The sequence below is a fragment of the Protopterus annectens genome, chromosome 1.part1 (genome assembly GCF_019279795.1).
Source record: "Protopterus annectens isolate FY-2018-M chromosome 1.part1, PAN1.0, whole genome shotgun sequence".
Lineage (NCBI taxonomy): Eukaryota > Metazoa > Chordata > Ceratodontiformes > Protopteridae > Protopterus > Protopterus annectens.
The window spans coordinates 1,546,796,370-1,546,822,757 of record NC_056726.1 but is presented as its reverse complement, the minus strand read 5'-3'; the positions used below and the strand labels follow the sequence as shown (position 1 = coordinate 1,546,822,757).

At 42.8% G+C, this 26,388-nt stretch overlaps 1 protein-coding gene across 1 annotated transcript in view; it reads left to right on the top strand.

Annotated features, from left to right (window-relative positions):
* Window positions 1-7,327, top strand: part of DNAJC8 (DnaJ heat shock protein family (Hsp40) member C8) — a 411,176-nt gene extending 403,849 nt beyond the window's left edge. The window contains exon 9 of the mRNA XM_044083052.1: window positions 6,441-7,327. Within this exon, the coding sequence (XP_043938987.1) occupies window positions 6,441-6,557 (117 nt within the window). The 3' untranslated portion in view covers window positions 6,558-7,327. The remainder of the gene's footprint in view (window positions 1-6,440) is intronic.
* The last annotated feature ends 19,061 nt before the right edge of the window (window positions 7,328-26,388 follow it).

The window sequence follows — 26,388 nt, the reverse complement described above, 5'->3', positions numbered from 1 at the left end:
GTCTTCTCTTCCATGAAGTCAGGTAGTCAGGGGTGTAAAAATGCAGCCGACGCCATTTTCTTCAGTCTTTCTTGCCGCGCGGTGCCCGAAGCAGAAGCATTTCGCAAGTGCCCGTTGGCCAACTACTGAAATATTCGAGTTTGGGTTTCAGAACCGAAGTCTTCACTAAAGCCAATTACCCCATTGGGGAAACTTTTTTCTTGCTTTTTACCGATGTTAGAAAAAGTTAATTATTGCATTACTTGTGGGAAGCAAATACCTCATAAGGATTTCCATTTATACTGTATTCCTTGCCTAGGCCCTGATCACAACGTGCCTGGCTGTCTGTTTTGTGCTAGATTTAACCAACGCACTATTAAGCGTCGGTATATTTTTGCATCAAAGTATTTTGGAAACAGATTTAACTACCCAGAAATGTCATCAGATAGCAACCCGACTACCGGAGTACATAAACACAAAGAAAAGGACAGAGAAAGGCAAAGGACAGAGAAAGGCAGTAGAGATCCAAAACCGACGACAAAGCTTCTCCTAAGCCAGTCGGTACTCAGATGCTTTCGCAGCCCCTGATACCCGCTACCTTCGAGTCGTAGGCCTCTACCGACACCCATGTGGAGTCCGGCATGTCACAAGATACTCAGGTATTGGACTGACGGATGTGTCTCCCTCTGATGGGTCCGGAGCCGCTAAGCAGGCTTCTGAGGGTGTTTTCAGACCTCAACATATGTATATCAAACCGACGACAGCTGCAAAACCAAAGACAAAAGCAACTTCTAAAACTAAAAAAGCAGCACATGAGCCACGTGCACAGGCCTGTGTGCCTAAAAAACAGATGATCAAAATGGCTGAAGACCTTATTACCTTGATCAGGGGTACCCATTCCCCTCAAGATAAGAGGCCTAGGCAAGACACTGGTTATGAATCTTCAGATCAGGTTTCTATTTCTTCCGATTCCTCTTCTGATCAGGAATTATCTATACCTCCCTATGAGGATTCTGATGCTGAGGAGTCTAGTCCATCTGCATCTCCCCTTGAGGATTATTCATTTGGAGAAGCCTTGCATACTTTGAGGGAGCATTTTCACTTGGAGAGTCAAGACTTCTCAGAATCAAAAAAGAGGCTCAGGGATTTCCTTCTTCTCTGTCAGCGCACGCCTTTAGCCATTCCCCCCCCTTTTCAGACATTGTGGATGATGTATTTTTGGAGTCAAGCTTGACCCCTGACTCCTTACCTCCGGCTCCCAGTAAGCCTGACAGATATTACAGGGTCCCTGACTCGCATACATTTTTATTTAGAAGCCCTGCTGCTGATCCTGAAACTATTTCACAGGGTCCAAAGGGAGTTAAGGCCTCAACAGCAAAAAATCCTGCCCCCTCTGACAGAGATTTAAGGGCACTGGACAGATGGGGAAAAAAGGTTTATACATCTGCATCCTTGGCAATCAGGGCCTTAAACTGTCGATTTCATATGCTTAAGTACCAGCAACATGTTATGGGATTGCTGAAACAGAAAATGATGGTGATTTCAGAATGTGCAGAAAATAAAGAATTGCAGCAGTTATTGCATGCAGCTGAACAAGTTGGAAAGCGTACTTTGCAATGTGGTTTTGATTCTTTAGAGGGCCTCCTGCAGGGCTGCAGTTACTGGATCTGTGATTAGGAGGCATGGCTGGTTAAAGGAACAAAATTTGCCTGATCATGTTAAAGGTAAATTGCTAGATGCACCTTTACAGCATGATTCTCTGCTTGGTATTAAGGCAGAAGAGGTTTTAAAGAAAATGGAAGACAAAGCTAAGTCTATGCAAACTGTTAAAGATGTCTTACAAGTGCAGCCACCAAGATTCAGTAGACACTGGCCTGCAAAAAATTGGTCCTTTCCTGTGTCAGACAGAGCTCAAAGGGGCAAATCCAGACGCCCTAAGATTTCCAGATACCAGGCGCAAGACTCAAACAGGTCAAAGCAATGGGGCGCATCCACCTCCAAATCTGGAGGAGATAAAGCACAAACCTACAGAAAGCAAAACCAAGGACTTCCCTCTGCCTACACCAAGCACTTATCTTTTGGCAGCACCCATAGGGGGAAAATTAGCGCTTTTTGCTCAAAATTGGCAGTTAATAACCCAGGACAAGTGGGTACTAAACATCGTATCACAGGGATACAGATTCCATTTCCACACTCTGCCAATGGCAAATGCTTGGCCAGATCTGCCAAAAAATCAATGGTCTGAGGCACAGAAACAGGTTGTGTCCCTCATGGATATGGGGGCCATTCAGACAGTACCAGAACAGGAAAAAGGACAAGGTTTTTACTAGACTGTTCTTGGTACCTAGAAAGGACAAGGCCTGGCAGCCAATACTGGATTTATCGATTTTGAACACATACCTGGACATTCCAAAATTCAAAATGCTGACGTTGCAGTAGCTTTTGCCCATGCTGGGCAAGAATGCTTGGCTGGTGACTTTAGACCTAAAAGAGGCATACCTGCATGTCCCAGTAAGACAGTTGTGCAGAAGATACCTCAGATTTAAGGCTGTGCATTACCAATTCTCTCTGCACTGCCCTTTGGCTTATCTACTGCGCCCAGGGTCTTTACAAAGTGCCTGGCACCAGTAATTGCATTTTGCAGACAAAGAAGTATACAGATATATCCTTACTTGGGCTACTGTCTCATTCAAGCAGAGAAGGACACTCTTCTTCGACACCTGGCATTTGTGAAAAGGCTTCTAACATGCCTAGGGTACACAATAAACGAAAAGAAATCACAACTGTGGTACCCTCTCAAAAGATAACATTCCTGAGTGCAAGCTTGAACTGCCCAGATGGCTTACCTCACGCCAGACAAAGGCAACTGACTACTTACTTCAAACTGATGGCAAAAACCCCCCAGTCTTCTGCCAGACAAATTCTGCAGGCTGTGGGCTTCATGGCATCCTGCATTCTACTAATTCCGTATGCAAGACTGCATATGAGGAAACTTCAATGGTACCTAAAAAGTTTATGGAGTCAACATTCACACAGTCTAGAAACAATAATTCCTCTCATTCCCTGCCGCAACAGGAGTTTCTATGGTGGGCAAAGGCCTGTCACCAAAACATGGGACCGCCCTTCACTCTATCCCCTGCCAGCCAAACCTTAACAACAGACTCATCAGATTATGCCTGGAGGGCCCACATTGCAGGAAGATGCATTCAGGGCATATGCGCACCAAAACAAATGCATCTACATATCAACCAGAAAGAGATGCTAGCTGTTCAAAATGCCCTAACAGCCTTCAAGGGCTTACTTCATCCAGGACAACTACTGATAAAGATGGACAGCACCACAATCATGTGGTATATAAACAAGCAAGGGGGCACACTCTCATACCCCCTTTGCAGATTAGCAATGGCACTGTGGGGACACAGCTTTGACCTACCAAATACATCTTCAAGCGCCATTCCTGCCAGGAAAGCAAAACACTCTGGCAGACGATTTAAGCAGAAACCTTATGGATCTTCACAAGTGGAAACTAAATCCACAAGTCTTCAGCATGATAACAGAGAAATGGGGGAGCCTATTTGTCTCTTCTCAAAATTATCAGTTGAGATTCTGCACAAGGACTTATCACAGACAAGCATGGAAAGTGGATGTCCTATCAGTCAGTTGGAAAAGCCTATCTGTTTACGCCTTTCCTCCTCTGCCTCTTCTACCCAAGGTCCTCCTAAAAGTCAGACAAGAGAACCCAAAGATGATATTAATTGCCCCGGACTGGCCCCGCCAATACTGGTACCTAATCCTAAGGAACTTGTCTCAATACCCAGCTTGGACCTTGCCTCAAAAATCACAACTACTGTCCCAGTAAAACAATCAGATTCTGCACAATCAACTACAGACACTGAACCTGGCAGCATGGCTAATCATGTAATCATACAAACGACACCTCTCAGTAAAGTTGTGACGGATGTCATTTTGGAAGCCAGAACAAATGGAAGATTCTGTGCTTGGAATCGAGCACAAGGAACTGATACAGCAGAACCACATATTCCTCAAATATTACAAACTGAAATGCTTGACAAAGGCCTGTCTTTCTCATCAATCAAAATCCATGCCTCTGCCATTTCGGCTCTTTACAATACAGAGCACCAATCTTTTCTCATCCTTTACTAAAGCAGTGTCTTAGAGGAGCCAAAAATTTAAGGCCTCCTAGAAGATCACCATTACCTGCATGGGACCTCAATTATGTTTTGGAAAAGCTCACCCTGCCTCCATTTGAACCAGCTGCTACCGCTGATATCAAGTTCTTATCATGGAAGACAGCTCTGCTACTAGCAATTACTTCAGCAAGAAGAGTTTCAGAGCTACAGGCCCTCATGGCTGTAGAGCCTTTATCATATTTTACCCAGACAGGGTGTCTCTGAGGGCAAATCCTACTTTTATGCCCAAAGTGGTTTCCAGTGTGGCTCTTAACCAAACAATTCATCTGCCAGATTGTTATCCAAATCCACAGAACAAACGAGATAGAATTCTGCATTCCTTGGACGTACACAGACTGCTAAGGTTTTACTTGAGCAGGACTAAAGCTCTAAGAAAAACTGAGCAATTACTAGTGTCATATGCTGCAGAATCAGAAGGAAAGGCTATTTCAAAGCAGACAATTTCAAAGTGGATAAGCCACTGCATCCGTTTCTGCTACTTACACCATGGTAAACCTGTGCCCAAGGGCATTAGGTCTCATTCCACCAGAGCTGCAGCTACTTCAGCAGCCTTTCTCAGAGGAGTACCAACCAAAGAAATTCTAGAGGCTGCTACTTGGAGTTCTGTTCACACCTTTACAAAGCATTACCATTTGACTCTCTAAGTCCAGGGCAGGCTTTGCCACTGCAGTTCTGCAGGGCCTGATAGCTGCACCTAATGCTGTTTAGCTCCAGGAGCTTTTGACAGAAACTTGTATGGAGATGGGGCTGGTAGACTAAAAGTAAATTTGCATTAATATGTTGCCTCATGCTAAAGTTTAATTGACGATGCATATGTGTTGGAGCTAGTCTGGCTACGTTTAGCAAGCAGTCCTGTCAAACAGTAGTGTATTCTAAATGCTATTTAAATCAAGGCGTTCGTGCTTATGTTTAAATGGTTGCCTTCCATCTTTGTTGTTTGTGTCATGTTAACGGTGCAGATTTTCTGAGCAATGGTGCCATCTGTTATTAACTTCTAAAATATTGCCATCCTAAGTTGACACATTTGCTAACTTAAAACTGGGTCAAAAACATGTCATAGTGAGCAGTTGTAACTGTAGCTCTGCATTACTAACCTTTGTGAAGTACACAGATGTTCAACAACAAGGAGAAGGCCACCTCCTTGGATCCCAGTTATTTAAAATACTGCATCTGGAAAGCTCCCTTCTAGCCAGCAGACTAATCTCCAAACTGCCCTTCTTTAACCTTAGAAGTTAAACACACAGTGCTGCTATTATACAGACATGTGGACTAAATTACAGTGCAGCAAACAGCTGCTCAGCTGGGAGTCCTCGCCTTCTCATGTCATGTAGCTGACATTTACTCCAAATCCTAATCACGACCGAAAGCTCATCTGCTGAGCTAGGCTCAGTGCTAAAGTTTCCATTTGAGTCGCATCACATACACTTCTAGACATGTCCTGTCCTACCCTCCAGTTCTTTAGTAGTGATGACTGTTGCCATAGTGCCTTCTTTGACATTAACCTACTACACTGGAACCCTCATCACACAGTCCCCCCCCTTTTCTTTCCCTGTTTTTCTTTCTATTCCTAATAATACTAGAGGGGTGTGTGTGGTGTTTGTATTTACTTTTATTTTATTATTCTGGTTCATTACTTGTCACTACTTTACACTCTGCATGTTCACCCTCTGAATGTTGCCTGTTTTCCAAATTATGTTCATTTGCTTATGAAGTATAGGTTGACATAATTATTAGTCTTTACTTCACAGATACAAGGTACATGGTTTGATTCTGACCTCTGGTAATTGGCTAGGCTTTTAATAGTTTGTAGACTTGATAGCATAGTGTTCACCAGTGAACCTATGATTTGTCTGATGGTCTGTGTTAACAAAAATACTACATCCGTTTACTTGTGTATGTTATATACTTTTTATCTGTTCAGTGTTCTGTGCCAGTTAAGTACAAATCACTGTGCAGCTAATGTCTTTAGCTCTTCATTGTAGAGACTTCTGTTACTTGCCTAGCTGTGGGTATGAAGCTAGCCACAGAATCAGCTGGAGTGGTAAAGTAGTGTGTTTTGTTTAATCTGAGAAGTCTTGTTTATGTTCCATTGAGTCTGAGTAAAAAAGCTTGGTGTCCGTTTTACTGTTGCCTCTAAAGTGCCGTGTCTCCCCCAATACCAAGATGTTTAACTTAACTCATTCAACTTACTGACTTTTAAGTGGGGTGGATTTATACCTTAAGGATAACCTATTTCTTTTTTAATTATAGGATAGTCGAGATGGTAGAGTAGATAGTTGGCGAACTTTCCAGACGAAAGGTAAAAAGGAGAAGAAAAACAGAACCTTCCTTAAACCCCCCAAAGTGAAAATGGAGCAGAGAGAGTGACCAGACCAATATTCTTTCCAGATGAAAAAGCTGTTTTTTTTATATTTCAGCTTTTAAAGACTTGCTCTAAACATACAGAGGAGTAGTTGTACATTGTTTTTTATTGTTTTTAAAGAGTATTTTTGTTTCTGTAATATTTTCTATATTCAGTCAGTACAATTTTGTGAGACAAGCTTTTTCACCCCATATCTCCTCAGAAAAAGATGATGGTGCAAAATCTTTAGGAATAAAGCATATCTCAGTGGAATATTGAGTTTTCCTCAAAATTCTGTAATTAAATGTTTGCGTTGGTTTGGCAGTTTTAGAATTCTTTCCAGTGTATCTTAAATGTATAATTTCTGTTTGAATAATGTTACTAAATAATTTATGTACACTGACTTTCAGATTTACCATTTTGTGAGTTATTTTATTTGCAAATGTACATGTATTTCTACTTTCAGTAGATGCTCTTTAGGGGTTATGGCAGTCTTTTTCTGCCTTTTATATGTGATGGGCTAAAGCCAGCATTGTATAGTACTTGCATATCTTCAGTTGTAAAGCATTGTCAGTTTATATTGCAGACATTACAGAAGTCACATATACAGTGCTCCATTTATACCAGTCTTCTTTATCTGTGTAAGTAATTACCATACATTTTGTTTGCAAATTGCATTTCGCATGATTAGTTGTATGTACTTCTCAATCAGTGTTATTAATATGCACTGTAAGCTACACAGTTGACTAAATAGCAGTAAAATCAGAAGATCAAGTAAAATGCATATAACAGAAAAGCACTTTCTGTGATTTGTGAGTTAGATTAGAAGGAAGGGGGGTTTTTTGGAAGAGATGTGTCTTAAGACATTCCTAAAGTCCGCAGTACTACATTTGTGAAAATAGTTCATTCTACAGACTAGGAGCCTGGAAGGCAAGAGAACAGAACCCGTAAATAGGTGTTAAGCTTCATACGTGGAATTGCCAGCAACATCAGGACAGTGGAGGCGAGGTTCTTACATGGCTGATACGTTATAGGAATAATGACAGGGGCCCTATCCATGAAGGCCTTTAAAATTTATAAGAGGAACCTTGAAGGCGATCAATATTTCACTGAGAGCAAATCCAAGTACTACTGAAATGGAAGTAGTTTGAGAGTTTCATGTTACTCAACTAAGCTGCTTTGCTCTGCACTGGGTGCAACCGTTGAAGGTCATTGCTAGGGTAGTCTCTGGTAAAGAGCATTACAGTATTTTTGAACAGTAAGTAACCCAAGACTTGTGCCACCATAGGCCAGTCTGTAGATGTAAACTTTATTCAGAGTTGTTTCTGTCTGTATTGTTACCTAGATGTATCCAGTACCCAGAAACCTTTCAATACCTTTTAACATCTTCACTTTACACACTACTATAGATCATGAAGGTTCAGGTTTTTTTTTTTTCTCTCTTCACTGATGTCCTTCAAGAATGCAACTGCAGTCATAACATGTGGGGTTGTCCTGCCTCAGGCAGCCCTCGGTCGGCCGGATTCCACAGTCTGGGTCCGACGTCGGCTGATGTCGCATTTCTCTCCGACGTCAGAGCGGCTGGAGTACATAAGCATCAGCCGACGCCATTTTCTTCAGTCTTTCCTGCCGCGGTGCCCGAAGCAGAAGCAGTTCGCAAGTGCCGGTCGGTCAGCTCCTGTATTCTACGATACCGAAGTCATCGAAAAAGCTAAGTACCCCGTTGGGGACCTTTTCTTGCCTCAGCCGATGTCAGAAATTACTGAAAAAGTTAACAATTGTCTTTTTTGTGGTAAACGAATACCTCATAAGGATTTCCACTCTTACTGCCTCCCCTGCCTGGGCCCAGACCACGACGTCTCGGCCTGTGTAGCCTGTGCTCGCTTCAACAAGCGCACTCTCAGGCGACGGGCGGAGTTCGCTGATTTTTTCGGCGATAAATTTGCCTACACCATGCCGTCGGATCTTCCGACATCGCAAACACCCAAAAAGCAAAAAGACCGGGACCGACATCCTAGGCCCGCGTCTACCACCGACTCCACGCCCAAACCTAGTGCGAGTGCTCCGGTTCCCTCTGAGACGGTATCTCCACCGCTCCGAACCGAAGACACCGCATTACCGTCGACTCCGATTCCAGACTTTACTCCGACGCCAGTTATAGACTTTCCTCCGGATACCGAAACCAAGGAAATGCCCGAGACCACTGCTGTAGACAAGGTCACTCCTGCACGTGGAGCTGCCAGGCCTCCTATGACCATGTCTATTAAGGCCTACACTAGGGCTAAGGCAGCCAGCAAAACAAAGCATATTACTTCTAAATCCTTACCTCAGCCGACTCCGGAGACGCAAATTATGTCCATGGCAGCAGATTTAATTTCCATGATCAGAGGTTCACAGGCCCATCCTGAGAGAGCATCCCAGCCTCCTCCTGATAAAAGGCCCCGGGTTGAACCCTCTGACCCTACTCCTTCAGATGAAGACTCTGAGGGCTCTGTCCACTCTGATAGCCAGGAAGAGCTCTTCCAGACTTATGAGGACTCAGATGCAGAAGATTCCATCCCTTCGGCCTCCCCTCCTGAGGATAGTTCTTTTGGGGAAGTTCTGCACACCATGAGGGAACATTTCAAGTGGCAGGGTCAGGAATATTCTGATTCTAGGAAACGCCTTAGGACTTTCCTTAAGAAGCCTCAGCACAGGCCCTTAGCTATTCCTCCTGTACTTGATGTTCTGGATGATTTGTATTCTGACTCTAGTGCTACCCCTGATTCTCTTCCTCCTGCTCCAGCCAAGCCAGACAGGTATTACAGGGTCCCAGAAACTCATTCCCATTTATTCAAGGCCCATTCTGCTGATTTGGAAACTATTTCACAGGGGCCTAAAGGAGTTTCAGCCTCCACCTCAAAAAATCCTTTGCCCTCCAACAGGGAAGCAAGGTCATTAGAGAGATGGGGCAAAAGGTTTACACATCCACTACCTTATCTATGAGAGCTTTAAATTGCCTTTTTCATATGTTACAATATCAGGATTATCTCTTAAAAGATTTACAAAAAACATTAGCTTCTCCTGATCCTTTAGACAGGAAGACTTTGCAGGAAGCTGTACATAACACTCAGCAAGTAAGCAATCACTTCCTGCAGTGTGGATATGATGCACTGGAAGCTTCATGTAGGGCAGCTATGACAGGGGCAGTGATTCGTAGACATGCTTGGTTAAAAGATCAACCTCTACCAGATCATGTAAAAGCAAAACTTCTGGATGCACCTTTGGAAAAGAACAAGCTTTTTGGTGCAAATGCTAAGGATGTGTTAAAGACCATCGAAGAAAAAGCAAAATCAGTTCAGACTGTGAAAGATTTCCTCCAGGTTCAACCCCCCAGATTCAGTAGGAATTGGCCTTCAAAAAACTGGTCCTTTCCTAATCCAGAAAAGTTTCAAAGGGGTAAGAACAGACGTGGCCGAGGAAGAGGCCAATACAGAGGCCCTTACAGGGGAAGACAATAGCAGCCAGGAAACCAAAGAAGTGACGCAGGGGTTTCACCTGCCCAACAACCACAAACTCAATGACTTTCCTCTACTACCGCCTACCAGGGAACAACTAGAAGCTCCCTTGGGCGGGAAATTATCTCTGTTTGCAGAAAACTGGCAGACTGACAAAGGACAAATGGATTTTGGACATTAGACCGAGGGTACAGGTTTCATTTTCATACCTTACCAAGAAAACAAGGCATGCCAAACCTACCACAAAATCAAAGGGCAGAGGCTATCAAACAAATCACTCTGCTGACTCGAATGAAAGCAATAGAAAGAGTTCCACAACAAGAACAAGAACAGGGGTTTTACTCAAGACTGTTCCTTGTTCCAAGAAAAGAATCTCAATGGAGACCAATACTGGACTTGTCCACATTAAACACCTTTCTCATAGTACCAAAGTTCAAAATGCTGACTCTACAGCAACTCCTTCCCATGCTGGGCAAGGAGTCGTGGCTGATTACTCTGGACCTCAAGGAGGCATACCTGCATGTCCCTATCAGACACAGCTGCAGAAGATACCTCAGATTTCTTGCAGGGCCAGAGCATTATCAATTCTCAGCATTGCCATTTGGCTTACCTACTGCACCCAGATTATTTACAAAATGCCTGGCTTCAGTAATTGCTCATTGCAGGCTCCAGTGTATACAAATTTACCCGTACCTGGACGACTGCCTCATACAAGCGGACGACAAACTGATGTTGACAAGAAATCTGGATTATGTCATACAATTACTTCAAGCTTTGGGATACACAGTCAACTTCCAAAAGTCAAGACTGCAGCCATCCCAGCAAATAATCTTCTTAGGAGCCAAACTAGACACAGCCTCTCAGATGGCTTACCTGACAGAAGACAAGCAAGAGAAGTTAACTCATTACTTCAAAGGTTTAGCAAAACTCACCCAGATGACTGCAAGGAGATTCCTACAGGCCCTGGGTTACATGGCATCCTGCATTCTACTGGTTCCATTAGCAAAACTACACATGAGAAAGCTTCAGTGGTACATAAAAAGCATTTGGTCTCAACACAGCAACAACTTGGAGACAATCATACCGCTCATTCCATGCCTACAAAAGGAATTCCTATGGTGGGCCTCGGTGAGCCAGGAAAACACAGGTATGTCATTCAAAAAACCACAGGTAACACAGACCATGACTACAGACGCCTCAGACCTTGGATGGGGGGCGCACATGGAAGGCAGGTGTATACAAGGACAATGGTCTCCAAAGGAAACACATCTGCATATAAACCAAAAGGAAATGCTGGCAGTAATGCATGCCATCGAGGCTTTTCAACACCAACTCCAGCAAGGCCATTTAATGATACGGACAGACAACACCACTGTGATGTGGTACATAAACAAGCAGGGGGGCACCCACTCTTACCCCCTTTGCAGACTGACAATGCAGCTTTGGGAGAAATCACTGAGCCTAAACATCCAGTTACAATCCCAGTTTGTTCCAGGAAAAGACAATGTGTTGGCGGACAGCCTAAGCAGGAATTTCACAGATCCACACGAGTGGAGGTTACATCCGAAGACCTTCAGACAACTCATTTCGACATGGGGCAAGCCAGAAGTGGACCTATTTGCCTCTCACCTCAACCATCTTCTACCAAAATTTTGCACAAGGACATACCATCCAAAAGCTTGGAAAATAGATGCCCTCTCATTCAACTGGAACTCCCTAGCAATCAATGCATTCCCACCTCTGCCACTGATGACCTCAGTATTACTAAAGATCAAAGCAGAGAAGCCCAAGGGAATCATAATAGCTCCGGATTGGCCAAGACAACACTGGTACCCACTACTACGGAGCATATGTCACACCAGGAGGTGGGCCCTCCCTCAGTGGCCTCTACTTTTGACTCAACACAATTTCGAAACAATGCATCCAAACCTTCAGACACTGCAGCTAACAGCTTGGGAGATCCCATAAATAACTTCAGCTTATCTCTCTCTAAGGAAGTTCAGCGGATACTAACAGAGGCTCTAAGACCATCCACCAGAAAGGTTTACTTAGCAAAGTGGAAAAGATACAGCAATTGGAATACCAGCAAGGGACATGATGCTTCATTGCTGAACATCCCACTTATCTTGGAATATTTGGCAGATATGTTAAAGAACAGCCTCTCATATTCTTCCATAAAGATACATGCATCTGCTATTTCAGCTAGATACAACACTGATCCTCCTGTTTTCTCTCACCCCTTACTAAGAGAATTCCTCAGGGGAATCAAGAACATTAAGCCACCAAGAAAGGCCCCAGTGCCAGCCTGGGACCTCAATTTTGTCTTAGAAAAACTGACTCTACCTCCTTTGAGCCAGCAGCTTCAGTTGACTTGCAATTTCTCTCATGGAAGACAGCTTTCCTGTTGGCAATTACCTCAGCAAGAAGGGTTTGAGCTACAGGCCCTAATGGCAATACCACCCTTTATTATTTTCCACAGAGACAGAGTTTCATTAAGGACCAACCCTACTTTTATGCCAAAGGTGGTATCTAGGGTTTCTCTAAATCAAGCCATTCATCTGCCTGCTTTCTTCCCCAATCCTGAGAATAAGGGGGAAAGACTTTTGCATACCTTGGACATTCACAGACAACTTCAATACTACCTGGACAGAACCAAGGCCAGTAGGAAGTCTGAACAACTTTTCGTAGCTTACGCCCCTGCAGTCCAGGGAAAAGCAATTTCAAAACAGACTATTTCTAAATGGATTGGACGTTGCATCAGATTCTGTTATTCCTTTCATGGAAAGACTGTTCCAGCCAATGTCAGACCACATTCCACCAGAGCTACAGCCACCTCTACAGCATTTTTAAGAGGGGTGCCTACCAAGGACATTCTAGAAGCTGCTACATGGAGCTCCATGCATACATTCTCCAAACACTGCAATCTCCCTCTATATTCCAGATCCAGAGCAGGCTTTGCTTCGGCAGTCCTGCAGGGTTTGATTGCCACACCATCTCTTTCCTAGTGCATACCTCCTCCCCCAGCAAAGCTATGGTATTCTACCCACATGTTATGACTGCAGTTGCATTCTTGAAGGACATAGTACAGTTTTGTACCTACCATAAATGTAGATGTCCGATAGACATGCAACTGCAGTCGGATTTTCCCTCCCTCCATACCCCTCTATGCCTAGGGTCCACTCCTATCCCTGTTATTCTTAGCTGGGGATATCTGTTATGGTGTATTTGTTTTATTGCTCATTTATTTGTTTGGAATCCTGTTTTTGTCTTCCATTTTGATTACAGCCTTCCTTGGAGGGCACCTGGCATCTGGGGCAAGAAACACTGAAGAAAATGGCGTCGGCTGATGCTTATGTACTCCAGCCACTCTGACGTCGGAGAGAAATGCGACATCAGCCGACGTCGGACCCAGACTTTGGAATGCGGCCGACCGAGGGCTGCCTGAGGCAGGACAACCCCACATGTTATGACTGCAGTTTGTCTATCGGACATCTACATTTATGGTAGGTACAAAACTGTACTTTCTTATTTCCCAACTTGATTGATGTAGGCCAGACATACCATTTTGATTTAGTATCAGTCACCTGGTCACAGTTTTTTAACAAATGAAGCTCTTTTCCAGAGGGTTGGACAGGTTAGGTATATACTACATCCAAAAAAAAACAAATACTCTTGCATTTGGCCTGTGAAATGTTGCATTTATTTGTGTAACTGCTGAGTAATAAGGACAGTGCAAAATAAATACTACAGACCTTACCTGTGTTATACCAGGAGTGGTATGGGGTAGACTTGGCAACTGTTTAAGGACTACATATTTGAGTATGTAATATAATCCTTCTGTTTTGCAGACTTGTTTTGAAATGGGTTTCAGTGCACAAAAGCCTGCATTTGGCAGTAAACAGGACTGTTCAAGGAAAAAAAATGACCCACCTTGTAAAAGTCAAGAAACCACTGACTTGCAGCTTTGTGAGCTCTATACAATAAACAAATGAACACACTGTCCTATGTTTGGAGTGAGCCATGTTAAGGAATCACAAACTGCGTTATAGCATTCTGGAGTATAATAAACTGAAATGTAATAAAACACAAGTGCTTCTGATTCATTACTGTAGCATAGACTGTCAAAATGCAGTGAAAAAGAAATCATATTTTTGGAAATGTCATTGTCAGGTTTACTTTTAAATTAAATATTTCTCAGGTATGAGTAGAGTAGCAATCAGGTAAAATGTTAGCCATTTAGAATCACCCCAGTATTTTATAACTTTGGCAGCTGCTTCATATTTCACCCCCAGTAAACACCCACCCACCCTTTTCATATGTGAAGTATAGGAGCTGTGAAGGGTTTAGTAGCATGGAATGTCAAGATAGTGGTCTTGACTGATTGTTCATCCCGGTAGGAGTGATGCAGGAGTCAGAGAGCTCCGCACATGTCTGAGGGCAGGAAATGTAAATCTAAGTACCATCAGTAACCTTCAATACTAAAGGAAGGTAATTGAAAAAAAATACTTAAACATAGTTGGACCCTACCTCAAGGTAGCAACATCTCCGCACTAGAACACATCCTGTACTGGTCCTCAAATTCTCTTCCCTAGGAAACATTTATGTGGGACTTCAGCATAGATTAGAAAATGTGCAACTCGCATAACCCTTCAAATCACATAAACCTCTATGCCTTCACCCAAATCATACAAGCCCCCGCTAGAATTGATAAAATATCAAATAGGCAGTCCATCCTTGATTGGATGTTAACAGACTACCTCTGTCTTTACATGCTGGTTGTCTTCCAGATAGTCTCAGCCATCTTCCAACCTTTTTACTTAGGCAGCAAATAAATCCATCAGAACTCACCAGGTTTTGCAAACTTAGGAATGAAAAAAACTCAGCACTCAATTTCATATCCACCATTAAACGCTGTAATTGGGAACCACTGAAACATCTACCCCTAGAGGAAGCTATGGAATACTTCAGCTTAACTTTTCTGAAAATTCTGAGTAGACTAGCTCCCTCAAAAACGAGAATAAAAGCTAACTATGCCCCATGGTTAACAAAATAAACCAGATCACTATTAAGAGAGAGAGAGAGATAAAACTGGGAATCTGTGGCAAAAAAGCCAAACACAAGTGTTTGGGACAAGGTTAAATTACTACCAGTACATTCAAACTAAACATCACAACAACCCTCAAAAGTTTTGCTCCGCTATTAATAAAATCCTACAACCTGGAAACACCAGTACCCCCATCCCTATAACCACCAACAAATCAGGCTCTATAGCTATGCAGTTGCATAATTATTTCAGAGTCCATACTAGCCCTCAGAAATAACTGTTCCACCACCTTCACAGAAATTCCCACAGCAAGCCCAGAGAGCAGTATCTTTGATTTCCAACCTGTACAAATACACTATAAATAAACTCAAACCAACAACCCTAGCAGCTGATGACCCACCAGCTGAATATCTCAATCTGGCTGCGGATGCCATCTCCTACCTAGTATCCATCTTAATAAACTGATCCATCTCTGAGCAAAAGGTACCAGAAATCTGGAATATTTCATGAATAGTAATGCTACACAAAGGGGGGAAATCATTAGAACTGTCTAATTACAGGGCAATAGGTTTTGTCACCCCATCTAAAGTTATAGAAAGATTCATCCACTCACAGATCATGCAGTATCCTCTTGATAATAACCTGTTATCCAATACCCAACATGGATTTTGGTCGTACCGCAGCACTACCTCTGCCTAATGAGTTTCACAGACACCATTAGTCAACATAGGGACCTAAGGTAAAATAGTATTCTCCATCTTTCTAGAGCTATCAAAAGCATTCAATACCATCTCATAAAAAACTTATACATGTACTCTTAGAGCTAAACCTTCGTCAATCCACACTTACTTGGTTCAAAGATTACTTAACGGGGCCAGCAAGCTGTAAAATGACAAAATGCATCTCCCCTACTGCCCATTACTCTAGGTGTATCACAAGGTTCCATTCTAGGTCCTCTCCTTTTCACATGTTTCACTAACAATTTGCACACTGCTACCCTGCATGCCTCCCTAGTCTGATATGCAGATGATTCTACATTAATATTTGCTGCATCATCACTCCAGCAATTACAACAACTAAGGCAGCAGTCCTTTTCTGCAGTTGAAACTTTGCTTTATGAAGCTCAAGTTATTGTAAGCCCCAACAAGACCAAACTCATGATATTCCAAACCACTAAACCTATAGATCCCCTCTCTCTAAGATTACATCTACAAACAACACCATCATCTATCCTGTTTCCCAGACCAAACTTCTGGGTGATGCTATTGACGACACTATGAAATTCAACTTACACATAGCCCAGACAGTCAAGAAAGTAAGTCAAAAAAAAAAACTTGGTACTCTGTACAAAAATAGACAATTACCTAACCATTAGCACAAAGGCTGTCATTGCAAGAACACACCTGATATTCACACTGCTATGTGCCTCGCCCATTCTGACAAACCTAAAAAAAAAAAAAGACCTAGCAAAATTTGATATCTTAATGAATGCTTGCATCACCAAGTCCCGAAAGGGTTAAGACAGTGGCGTTTTCTGACTGGTTTAATTAGGAGCTCACCCCTTCATTTGGAGTTGTTGCACCTTTTTGATAAACAGGGTTGTGAGTTCATTCAATTACTGACTAAAGACTACACAGTGCAAATTAAATCTCTAAAACCTGAACTCACCCACCTGGATTTGGAAATCCAAGCTGATAGTGATTTTCCCCAATATAAATTTGACTATTGCCGTATTTTTTCGAGCATAGACAGCTCCCTCCATAAATTGAAAGAGATTAAAATTAAAAACTTGGCTAGAGATTTGTGCGATTATGGGAATAGTGTCGCCTATCCGTCCCCCCTGGCGTGAACAGTCAGGTAGTCTCATCGAACTTGGACTCTTCCATACAGGATGGTGTTAGTAGTATTGAGCAGAATGCTGAAGCTGTTTCTAATGTCAGTGCTAATTCACCTGTTAGACTGAGTGGATGCAAAATAGGCAGGGGCAACAGGACCAGAATATCCGTCCCAACCATCAATTCCTGCAGAGGGATTTTCAGACACCCAGCATGGACAACCAATTACAGCAACAAGCTGGGTCATCCCGGAAACAGTGGAGGAGGAAGGTGAACAAACTGAGGAGGAGGTAACCATGCTGCTACTTCTTGAGGATGTTCATCGTGTTTCACTGCTGTAGTCATTACACTTGGGATTATCCTGCAGTCAGGCGGTCCTGCAGACGGCCAGAGTTCCAAAGTCTTGGTCTGGCGTCGGTTGCTGTCACATCTTCCCTGACGTCAGTGCGTCAGGAGTATATAAGAAGCAGCCGACGCCATTTTCTTCAGTCTTTCTTGCCGCGTGGTGCCCGAAGCAAAAGCAGTTCACAAGTGCCCATCGGCCGACTCCTGAGATATCAAATTCAGTTTTTAGAACCGAAGTCCTCAATAAAGCTAAGTATCCCATTGGGGAAACTTTTTCTTGCCTCAGACCGATGTCAGTAAAAGTTAATAATTGTATTTCTTGTGGGAAGCAAATACCTCGTAAGGATTTTCTTACTGTATTCCATGCCTAGGCCCAGATCACGACGTCACTAGTTGCCGGTTTTGTGCTAGATTTAACAAATGCACTATTAAACGTCGGTTTGATTTTGCTCACCATTACTTTGGCCGAAGGTTTAATTATACCATGCCGTCGGAACAGACTACCGGAATTCACAAAAAACGCAAAAGTAAGGATAAGGACAGGCATCCGAGGCCCAAAACTAACGAAGAAGCCTCTTCTAGGCTGTTCACGGGTTCTCAGTGAGGCACTTTTGCAGCCCCTGACACCTGCTACCTCAGAGCCGCAGGCCACGACCAACTCCCACATGGAGTTGCCTAGGCCTCTGGATACTCAAGGTGTTGGGCCTACGGAGATTAACCCTTCAGATGGGTCCGGAGCCGCTGAGCAGGCATCTGCTTCTGAGGGTGTTTTCAGACCTTCACAACTTACCATTGCATCTACAGCCAAGTCAAACTACATTAAAGACCACTAAAACTACATTAAAGGCAAAGAAGCAAGTACAGCATTCACATGGACAGGCCTGCATGCCTAAAAAGCAGATGCTCAAAATGGCCAAAGACCTAATTACTCTGATCGGGGGTTCCCATCCCCCTCCTGATAAAAGGCCTAGGCAGGATACAGATTATGATTCCTCTGACCAGGTTTCAGTATATTCGGATTCCTCTTCAGACCAGGGATACTCTTTACCCCCCTATGAGGACTCTGATGCTGAAGTATCAATTCTTTCAGCCTCTCCTCCTGAGGATTACTCTTTTGGGGAAACTTTACATACCATGAGGGAGCATTTCCATTGGGAGGGCCAGGATTACTCAGAATCCAAGAAAAGGCTCAGAGACTTTCTTTTATTGCCTTAGCACAGGCCCCTTGCTATTCCGCCAGTGTTGGATATTGTGGACGCTATGTTTTCTGAATCCAGTTTAAATCCAGATTCTTTACCCCTGCTTCAGTCAAGCCAGACAGGTACTAGAGGGTCCCTGATTCTGACAAATTTCTTTATAAAAACCCTGCTGCTGACCCAGGAACTATTTCCCAGGGTCCCAAAGGGGTAAAGGCCTCCACGGCTAAAAAAATCCAGTTCCCTCGGACAGGGATTCTAGAGCATTAGACAGATGGGGGAAGAAAGTTTACACCTCTGCAACTTTAGCAGTGAGGGCTTTAAACTGCCAGTTTCACATGCTTAAATATCAACAATATTTACTGTCTCTGTTAAAACAGAAAATGAGTACAAGTGCAGAACCACCTGATTTTTAACGAAATGCAGTATTTACTGCATGCAGCTGAACAAGTGGGAAAGCATACTTTGCAATGTGGTTTTGATTCATTAGAAGCTTCTTGTAGAGCAGCAGTTACAGGATCTGTGATTTGAAGGCATGCTTGGTTAAAGGAACAAAGTTTACCAGATCATGTTAAGGCAAAATGATTGGATGCTCCTTTACAGCAAGATATTTTAGCTGGTGTTAAGGCAGAAGAGGTATTAAAGAAAATGGAGGATAAGGCAAAATCTATGCAAACAGTGAAGGATTTCTTACAGGTACAGCCACCAAGATTTAGCAGGAATTGGCCTACTAAAAATTGGTCCTTTTCAGTGTAAGGCCACAAAGAGGCAGATACAGACACCCAAGAGGCAGATCTCAGCCCCAAGGCTCTTGCAGACCATGACAGTGGGGTGCTTCAACCCCAAAAGGAAGTGAGGACAAATCACACCCTTACAGGAAACAGTTTCAATGACTTCCCCCTTCCAGTGCCAAACTCTCTTCCCTTTTGGCAGCTCCCTTGGGGGGGAAACTAGCACTTTTTTCACAAAACTGGCAGGCAATCACCCAAGACAAATGGGTGCTGAATACTGTGTCTCAAGGTTATAGGTTCCACTTTCACACTTTACCAAGGCTAAAAGGAATGCCAGACCTGCCACAAAATCAATGAGCAGAGGCACAAAAACAAATTACAGCCCTCATGGACATGAGAGCTATTCAAAATGTACCACAGCAGGAGCAAGGACAAGGATTTTACTCAAGATTCTTCCTGGTCCCCAGAAAGGACAAAGCCTGGAGACCCATACTAGACCTTTCCACTCTTAAATACTTACCTGTATGTTCCAAAATTCAAAATGTTCACACTACAGCAGCTCCTTCCCATGTTGGGCAAGAAAGCTTGGCCTGTTACTTTGGACCTCAAAAAAGAGGCATACCTGCATGTCCCTATCAGACAAAATTGCAGAAGATACCTCAGATTCATAGCTGGTTCAATGCACTACCAATTCTCTGCACTGCCCTTTGGCTTATCTACTGCGCCCAGGGTCTTCGCAAAGTGCCTGGCACCAGTAATTGCATTTTGCAGACAAAAAGGAACTCAAATATACCCATACCTGGACAACTGCCTGATTCAAGCGGAGAGCAAGGACATTCTTCTAAAGCATCTGGCGTTTGTAAAAGTGTTAAGTTGCCTAGGGTACACAGTAAAGGAAAAGAAGTCAACTAGTGCCCTCACAAGAGATAATATTCCTGGATGCCAGCTTAAATACAACGGCCCAGATGGCTTATCTCACACCAGACAAGGACAACTGATTCAGTATTTTCAATTGATGGCAACAAAGTCCCAACTCCCTGCAAGAAAAATACTGCAGGCCTTGGCATCCTGCATACTACTAATTCCATATGCCAGACTGCATATGAGGAAATTACAATGGTACCTAAAAAGTGTTTGGACTCAACACTCACAGCTTGGAAACAGTAATGCCACTAATTCCCTGCCTACAACAGGAGTTTCGATGGTGGGCACAGGCATGTCACCTCAACAGGGGTAAGTCTTTCACTCTTCCCACAGCCAGGCAGACTTTAATAACAGATGCTTCGGATTATGCCTGGAGAGCACACATGGCAGGAAAATGTATTCAGGACAAATGGACCACATACCAAATGCATCTTCACATCAATCAAAAAGAGATATTGGCTGCACAAAATGCCCTAACAGCTTTCAAGGACCTTCTGCATCCAGGACAATTACTATTAAAGACAGACAGCACCACAGTAATGTGGTACATAAACAAGCAAGGGGGCACTCATTCTTACCCCCTATGCAGGCAAGCCATGACCTTGTGGAACACAGCTCTAACTTATCAAGTTCATCTGCAAGCACAATTCCTGCCAGGAAAGAAAAATACTCTAGCAGATGACTTAAGCAGAAACATCATGGATCCTCACGAGTGGAAATTAAATCCACAAGTTTTCAGCATGATAAACTTTGAATGTTTGTTTTCAAAAGCTCGTGTTAACGCTATTACCTATTTTCTATCACTATAACAGATGCATTTGATTTCTTTGTGTATGGGAGCGTGTTTGATTTGGATACCTCAAATTGTTAGCGTACACGGCCTGGCTTCAATGGATATATGCTACTGACTTTTCTCTTATGACATACTTTTAGTCTCGCCAAGGCCTCTGTTAATTGTTAAAGGGAGCGACCTGAATGTTGTGTCTATAGGTTCTTCGTTAATTGTTTAATTTAGTTATACTTTGCTGCATCGCATACAACCAGTTCTTACTGGCTAAAGGTTCAGTTATACCTGAATGTGTTACATTGTTATTTGTGGATTCTAGTTATATTTTGCTGCATCGCATACAACTTGTTCCTACTGGCTAAAGGTTCTGTTTTACCTGAATCTGTTACATATGTTTTCTGTCCTTAACTCATCCTTTGCACTGTTGTAGCGGTGTGGCGTGCACGTGGACGTTCCTACCCTTGGCGTCACTTACCAAGTGTGTAGCGCTACTCAAAGGCCCACCCTAAACTGGAACACTAGTGCAGCTATACAGCGTTGCTGAAGGTTTAGTAGATTCGGATCCGACTAGCGAGACCGCGAGGACCCACAGTTTCTATAGCATCTCTGTAACAGCGCATTGACCTGCTCAATCGCTGTACCCCTATTGAAACTCCTGTTTTTTTGTTACCAAACAGTAGCAATTCATTTACTGGGGACGCCAGATTGTAGGCATATGTAAATTGAGCGTGGGGCAACTGAGGGCGCCATATTTTAGACCTGTGTAGAGTGAGCGTGGGGGCAAGGAATTCCTACCCCAACACTATGTAAGTGAGTTTAGCTCCTTAATCTCCTAGTCCCTGCTGATACTTAGTCTCTTTTCTCTGGAAAGGAACTTTTACTAATGGTTTACCATAGGATAGGGGATGCCAGATTCCACTAACGGCTAACAATTACAGTAGCTCACTATTACAACGTGCATTTGTCTTGAACCCTATACTTGAATGTTATCCTGTTGCAATTGTTTCTTCATGCAAAAAGATATACCTGGTATTTTTCATTAGTGTATGCTCTGAATCATCGTATTGTTTTCTTTATTTAATGTTTAATGTTTTGTACCCAGTATTACAGTGTTAATATTGTTTTTTAAAGAAGCTTATCCACTGTTACTATTTTTTCTGCCAGCTCATAAGCTCTATTCACTCACTATCTCTTTCCCTCATTACCTTTAACAGAGTGGTCACCTGTGTAACTAAAGCACAACTTCCTTTCCTGCCTTCCATCCTTCTGGGAATAAAAGAACCTCAAACCTGAGCCCACATCTTGTGCTATCAGGAGGCACCGACTCACTTTGAGAATTAAAGTATGCTACATTTTGTTGCTTGACCAGACTTACTGTTTTAGTGTATCTCGAGTTAAGCACCCCTCCTGTACTTCCAGCAGCCTACAAATTCCTCTATCCACATTATATACCTCCACTTCATTTCTATCTCTATCTTCCTCAGCTATCCTTGAGTGTTAGCATACCACACTCCTTCCCCCCTCCCCTTCAGTATTTAGCCCTCTACCATACTGTCTGTCCCTGTAACCATACATCTTGCCACTAGGTGGTACCTCTACTACTGTTCTCCTGTGAATTCCCTTTCTCCCACCCTTATGCTTATCTTCTGCCTTCACTAACCTTTCTTACCTGTCCTCTAACTGTAGTGTCTTCCTAAACTGCTTCTTAACCTAACCTCTCATACTCTACCTACAATCCTCCCATTCCAGCTCCTCTATATTTCTATCTCTATACATTAAATAACTCACTAGTTCATTTACTTACCTGTTTGTTTTTCCCTTTCTCTGATTGTTTCCTGCTGAACTCCTCTCTCTTGTGTCTACCCGCTCCGTTCGCCCTGCGGGCTCACTCCGCTCCCCTCCCTGCCCCCAAATCCCACCCGCCCCTAGCACCTCTACATTTATCCCCACATAACCACACCCACCACATTCTGCAGCCAATCAGAACATACTCTTCTCCGCCTACTCCATAGTCATCCCCTCCCACTCACACCCTCTCTACTTCTAAATTCCCCCATTTTATACTGTCTTTTACTCTTCTCAACATGTACAACACTCACCTTCCTCTCCTACTACTAACTCTTTTAACTATTCTTTCCTCCACCTACCTAATAACCTACTATGAACAACCATTAAATCCTAATGTTAACATTCCACATAGACACACCCTAACTACCCCCCCATCTACACTCACAACACATCTTAGTCTAACATATTGCAACACATATCTTGACTCTAAATATCATAGACTCTCACATATCAAATACCTTATTCTCAGACACACAAAATACTTGTACTTCTGTAAGCCTTCACAATTAAATCACCTTATTCATAGTCTACAATTACTTGATGGGGACATCCACCCCAACCCAGGCCCAAACACTTCAACAACACCCCCTAACTCCCAACAAATCAAAACTACTCCTACACCAGATTCTAAACCTACTAAATCTCTCACAATAGCTCATCTTAACATCCGTAGCATTTGCAATAAGCTTCCAGCTCTCCATGCCCTTCTAGAAGTCCAGCAATTTGACATTCTCTGTCTTACCAAAACCTGGCTCAAACCCCCTATAAAAGATAATGAAATCATCCCCCCTGGCTACAACGTCCTAAGACAGGACCGTCTTAATAAAAAAGGTGGCGGGGTAGCCATTCTATTTAAATCTGGCCTGGATGTAAAGAAATCAGCCCAAACCCCTCCATATGACTCTAATGCTGAACTTATTATTTCGAAAATCTCCCTTAACCCACACAAAACTATTAATATTATCTGCACCTATCTTCCACCAGGCAACAACACCCCCCATATTAGAAAACCTACTTAACTGGTTTTCTACTAATCTTCTTCAAGAAACCATATTACCAGGTGACTTCAATATTGATTGGAATGCTTGCAACCAAGCTAATCCATCCACCCTTATCAACCTGCACAGATTCCACCAAACCATCAACTCTACAACTAGAACAAATAAGAGCAATAATAAAGATACCATACTTGACTGGATCCTTACAAATAGTCCCCAACAAAAGTATTCAACAGGTACCCTCCCAGATGACCTTAGTGACCACTCTCTCACATACATCATTAGGCACAAAACTCAGCTAAAACAACCTCCCCTAATTCGTCTATCTCGCAGCAAAAAACACTTCGACCCTCAACAGTTTCAAAATGACCTTAGCCTGGTTAACTGGTCTCCCCTCAAAACTCTCCCGATTGACGACACTGTTAACCACTTTAATAAAACCTTTCTTACTATTTTAGACCAACATGCACCCATGCGATCTATCCGCATGAAATATAAAACAGCCCAATGGCTTACAACCAACACAAAACAGCTTATCCTTAATAGAAACGAGGCCTGGTCTCAGTGGCAAACCTCCAAAGACCCCATTGACCACCTTAACTTCAAACAAAAAAGGAACATGACAAAGTTAGCTATCATTAAAGATAAAAAGAACTTTTACTTCCGCCTACAGCAATTATCCCACCATCATCCACACAAATTTTGGAAATCTATTAACACACTTCTGTCCCCCGGAAAAGTTGAAACTCCAAATCCACTTGGCTCCTGCCCTGACTCTTCCTTACAAACAGCTAATGCTTTTAATAACTTCTTTACGTCTACAATACTTAATCTGGCCAACCAACAAACCCCTGACCCCACTTTATTAGGTAGCCCAAGCTTCACTCCTCCACGTATGCAACTTAAACCCATACCTACCTCCTATATTCTAAATCTACTTCAAAAACTTAAAGCCTCTACCCCCTCAGCTGACAAACTCCCAGCTGAATATCTCCAGCTAGGTGCCAAAGCGGTTGCCTACCCAATCTCTATACTAATAAACAGAACCATAACCGAAAATACTATACCTTCCCTCTGGAAAATCTCACACATCATCCCCCTCTTCAAAGGAGGCAACTCATTTGAATACTCTAACTACCGCCCTATAGCACTGCTATCTCCTATTGCAAAAATAATGGAGAAATGCATCCACAAACAGTTACTAAATCACCTCCTTTCTAACAATCTCCTCGCTAACTGCCAACATGGCTTCCGCCCTTACCATAGCACCACCACAGCCTTATTATCCTTCACTGACTCCATTAATATTAACCGTAATAGCAATCTTCTCTCATCAGCATTCTTTGTAGACCTTTCTAAAGCCTTTGATATGGTGAATCACCAACTTCCTTCTACATCGCTTAAAATCACTCTCTCTTGACACCCCTGCCTTAACTTGGTTCACTTCCTACCTTCAAAACCGTAAACAGGCTGTTTTATGGAACAACAATCTCTCTGAACTTCTCCCCACCACCTTAGGGGTCCCTCAAGGCTCCATCTTAGGTCCTCTTTTATTTTCCATCTTCATTAATGACTTGCATCTTGCCACACCCCTAACTACTTGCATTCAGTATGCTGACGACACCACCATCATTTGCTCTGCCACAAACCAAGCTGACCTTCACTACCTTACCCAAAAGACATTCACTACTATTGAGCAATGGTTCTCTAACCACTGTCTCCTCTTAAACCCTAAAAAAACTAAACAACTCCTCTTCTCACCTACACACCTATCTCCCCCTATTAATTTCACAATTACTTCTAACAATGGCACCCTTATCTCTCCTGACCAAACAACCAAACTATTGGGTATTACCATTGACAATCTACTAAAATTTGATTTTCACATTAACTCCAGCATAAAAGCAACTAATAGAAAACTAGGTTCTCTCTATAGAATCAGAACTTTCCTAACTCCTGAAGCAAGAACTACCATAGCAAGAACACATCTTATCTCCACTTTACTATATGCTTCCCCCATTTATTCTAACCTATCTAAGCATAACATTAATAAGCTCACAACAGCCTACAACAACATTGCAAGATTTGCCACTGCCTCTCCATATAAAACACATCACTGTCAGAACCTCTCTAAACTAGGATGGCTGGAATTACCCCACCTAATTCAGTACTATCAGCTTACAATTGCCCACAAAGCCCTTTACCACCCTGAAAACATACCCATGCTCTCCACCCTTATAAAACCCTACAACAACTTAAAAGCCCTACGCTCTTCTAATAAACTACTGATTCAAACTTCTCTTTCTAAGAATACAGCAGGTGATTCCATATTTTCCAACTCAGTTGGTAAGATCTGGAACCAACTTCCTCCAGACCTTGCAGCCCACACTTCCATTACACTATTTAAGACTAAATTGAAACTCTTTCTTACTAAACACTGGCTGTGTTCTTGCATCAATCCCAGTTGATCTAGCTCCTCTATGACCTTCTATTCTCCTCCTTCATTCCCCAGAAATTCTCCCAAATATATTTCTTCAATTTATTTTCTTTTTCCTGTCGACTAAGTAACTATACTTCTCTAATAACACTCATCTTAACTTTTTAAAAAAAAAAACTTAATTCTTCTCTCCCTTCTCTTACCACATCTGTACT